At 65.8% G+C, this 2,638-nt stretch overlaps 2 protein-coding genes across 2 annotated transcripts; one reads left to right on the top strand and one right to left on the bottom strand.

Moving 5' to 3' along the window:
• Nucleotides 1–109: 109 nt before the first annotated feature.
• Nucleotides 110–1,375, bottom strand: EMIHUDRAFT_253288 (hypothetical protein; the record flags this gene model as incomplete). Its single annotated transcript, XM_005785047.1, has 3 exons — nucleotides 110–217; nucleotides 316–401; nucleotides 544–1,375. 3 exons carry the CDS (start codon nucleotides 1,373–1,375, stop codon nucleotides 110–112), a joined length of 1,026 nt encoding a protein of 341 aa, XP_005785104.1.
• Nucleotides 1,376–1,982: 607 nt separating this feature from the next.
• EMIHUDRAFT_253287 (hypothetical protein) lies at nucleotides 1,983–2,627 on the top strand (the record flags this gene model as incomplete). Its single annotated transcript, XM_005785046.1, has 1 exon — nucleotides 1,983–2,627. A coding segment is annotated over one exon (645 nt), but the record flags the coding sequence as incomplete, so codon positions are not given.
• Nucleotides 2,628–2,638: the final 11 nt, after the last annotated feature.

Below are 2,638 nucleotides of genomic sequence, written 5' to 3'. Positions count from 1 at the left end.
AACAAAAAATAGCCAAGGCCCTGTAGCACCCCCTCCGACCCCCCGGGTCCCGTGGGCGTTGAAGACGCGGCCTCGGGGGGCCGTTCTGAGTTCATACTCCCCTCCACGTCTATCCGAGCGACCACAAGCACTGCTCCACGATCCGCAGCCTTCGAACGAGTCTGACAACTGCAGCTTCGTGCCGGAGGGTCTGCTCGCGGAGCTGCTCTGCAGCGGCCTGGCTGCGCAGCGCGCGACGGCGGTGCAGGTCCGCCTCTTTGCGCCCGCGCTGGGCGTCTTCAAGGGCATCCTCGCCGCCAGGCGCGGCCCAGCCACCCACACGACAAACAGGGGCAGAGGCCGGGAGGCGGCTGGGTGCGGCGAAGCTGCCCTCTCTCCGCAGCCGTGGCCCGCCTCTGTCCCTGCTTGTCGTGTGGGTGGCTGGGCCGCGCCTGGCGGCGAGGATGCCCTTGAAGACGCCCAGCGCGGGCGCAAAGAGGCGGACCTGCACCGCCGTCGCGCGCTGCGCCGCCCGGCCGCCGCCGAGCAGCTCCGCGAGCAGACCCTCCGGCACGAAGCCGCAGCCGCCCGACTCGCTCGAAGGCTGCGGCTCGTCGATGAGCTCAAAGTGGTCGCTCGTCAGCTGCCGCACCGCGTGCTCGAGCCGAGCGGGCGACTGGAGAAGCTCGAGGCGGGAGGCGGCCTTGCGCGCGGACGGCAGCGCGCGCCAGTCCGCCCACCGCTCGAGCTCGGCCTGCAGGTCGAGCGGCGGCAGCAGCTCCTCAGACGGGTCTCCGAAGCAGGGCCCGGAGGCGGCGTAGTAGACGCAGCGCATGCAGCGCCGCTTCCCTCCCCAGGGCGTGGCACCGTCGTCAAAGACCCGGCACGCTGCAAACTGGTACGTCCGCCCGTTGTCGACAAAGGTGCGGTCCGGAAGGCGCGGCTGCGAGAGGCCGTTCGGAAGCGGCACCTCGACCACGCGAGCCCGCTCCCCGAGCAGCTCCAGCAGGAAGGAGGTCTCCGTCGCCTCGCGATCGGTGAGCACCGTCTTGCTCAGCCGCAGGCCGGCGAGCCGCGACCCGCCCGTGGACGGCGTAGCGGGGCTGCTCGTCGGGTGGACGGCACGCGGTGAAGACTCTGGCGTCGCCCTCGGAGCGGGCGCGCTGCCGTTCAGGGTGAGGCCTTTGAGAGCTGACGTGGCGCTGGACACGGACACGTTTGTCCTCGCGACGGAGAAGGAGCCGATATCAGGAGAGGAGACGCGGACCATTTTGTCGCACACCTTTTCCACTGTGCCAGCGACGCCGCCGTACTTGCGGGAGCCGCTGACGACCACGGGCGTGCCGACCTTGAGCGGGCTGGCCGGGGAGGCTGCAGGAGGAGGTGGAGTCGACATCGTGCGATCACTTTCGTCTTCGCTCCCAAAGACTCTGTGTGGCGCTGTCGAGAGCGAGGAGGGAAGACAAACGCCGCTGCGGGAGGGGCTTCTTGGCACTAAATTTAGTGCGTGTGAATCACAGGCCAGCGCACAGCGCCATAGGAGGTATTTTCTTCTCAATAACAAGGCTGTGAATGAACTTTAGTGATAGTTTAGTGCGCTATTTAGTGTGTGTTCGAGTGCGTGTGTAGTGCGTCTTTAGCGCGAATTTAGCACATATTTAGCACATATTTAGCACATATTTAGCACATATGTAGTGTGTTTTATCTCCAATTTAGCGCCACATTTAAGTTCACTTTAGGTGCGGGCAGCTGCAGTACATTTAGTGCGAGTTGGCTTGGCGGCAACCGCACGATGTCGACTAAATTTAGTGATAGAATTACAAAAGCGCCCGGGGCCCAACATGGGAGAGAAACACCGCCCGATCGACAAAATGAAGGGGGAAAGAAATCGATATCAGCCGAAACCAGGCGCCGGGTCGCGTCCTGCGGCTCTGTAGAGCTCTACGCCTTCTGCGGCCACCTCGACGAACGCTTCTTTGGCCTTGTTGCAGCCTGCTACCACAATGATGACTTGCGTCGTAGCGCTCGCCTGCGCCGCCCTCCTCGTCGCGCTCATCCTCGCCGCGCACCGCCTCATCGACGCCATTGCCTGCGCCGTCAGCCGGCGGCGTCTGCGTGCCAAGGTCGCCGCATGGACGCCGCCGGCAGTCTCCTGGATTGCAAGACAGCAGAGTGTGGTGGTGATCGTCAACCCAAACGCCGGCGCTGGGTGGGGCGACTGCGTCTACGAGGACGTCGTACGGCCGATGCTGCGGCGCGCGGGCGTCGAGCACGAGGTCGTGAGAACAACGTGCGCCGGCATGGCCGAGCGCGAGGCTGCTGAGCTCGCCTCACGCAAGGTACCGGTCGACTGCGTACTGAGCGTCTCAGGCGACGGGCAGCTTCACGAATGCCTCAACGGGCTGCGCGGCGGCGGCACTGGAGGCCGCACCGCGCTGGCAGTCGTCCCGGCCGGCACCGGCAACGGCATGAGCGACACGTGCTTCGGCCGCGGCAGCGACGCGTTCGAGGCCTTGTGTTCGATCCTGTGCGCGTCTGGGCCGACGCCTGTCGACGTGATGCGCCTGACGTACCCCGACGAGCCGGCGCGGACGCCGCGGCACGACCTGCACTTCTTCTGCTGGGCCGCCTTTGCGGACCACGACTACGTCACCGAGAA

This window comes from Emiliania huxleyi, assembly GCF_000372725.1.
Source record: "Emiliania huxleyi CCMP1516 chromosome Unknown EMIHUscaffold_1641, whole genome shotgun sequence".
NCBI lineage: Eukaryota > Haptophyta > Isochrysidales > Noelaerhabdaceae > Emiliania > Emiliania huxleyi.
This window is presented reverse-complemented; position numbering and strand designations above follow the sequence as displayed.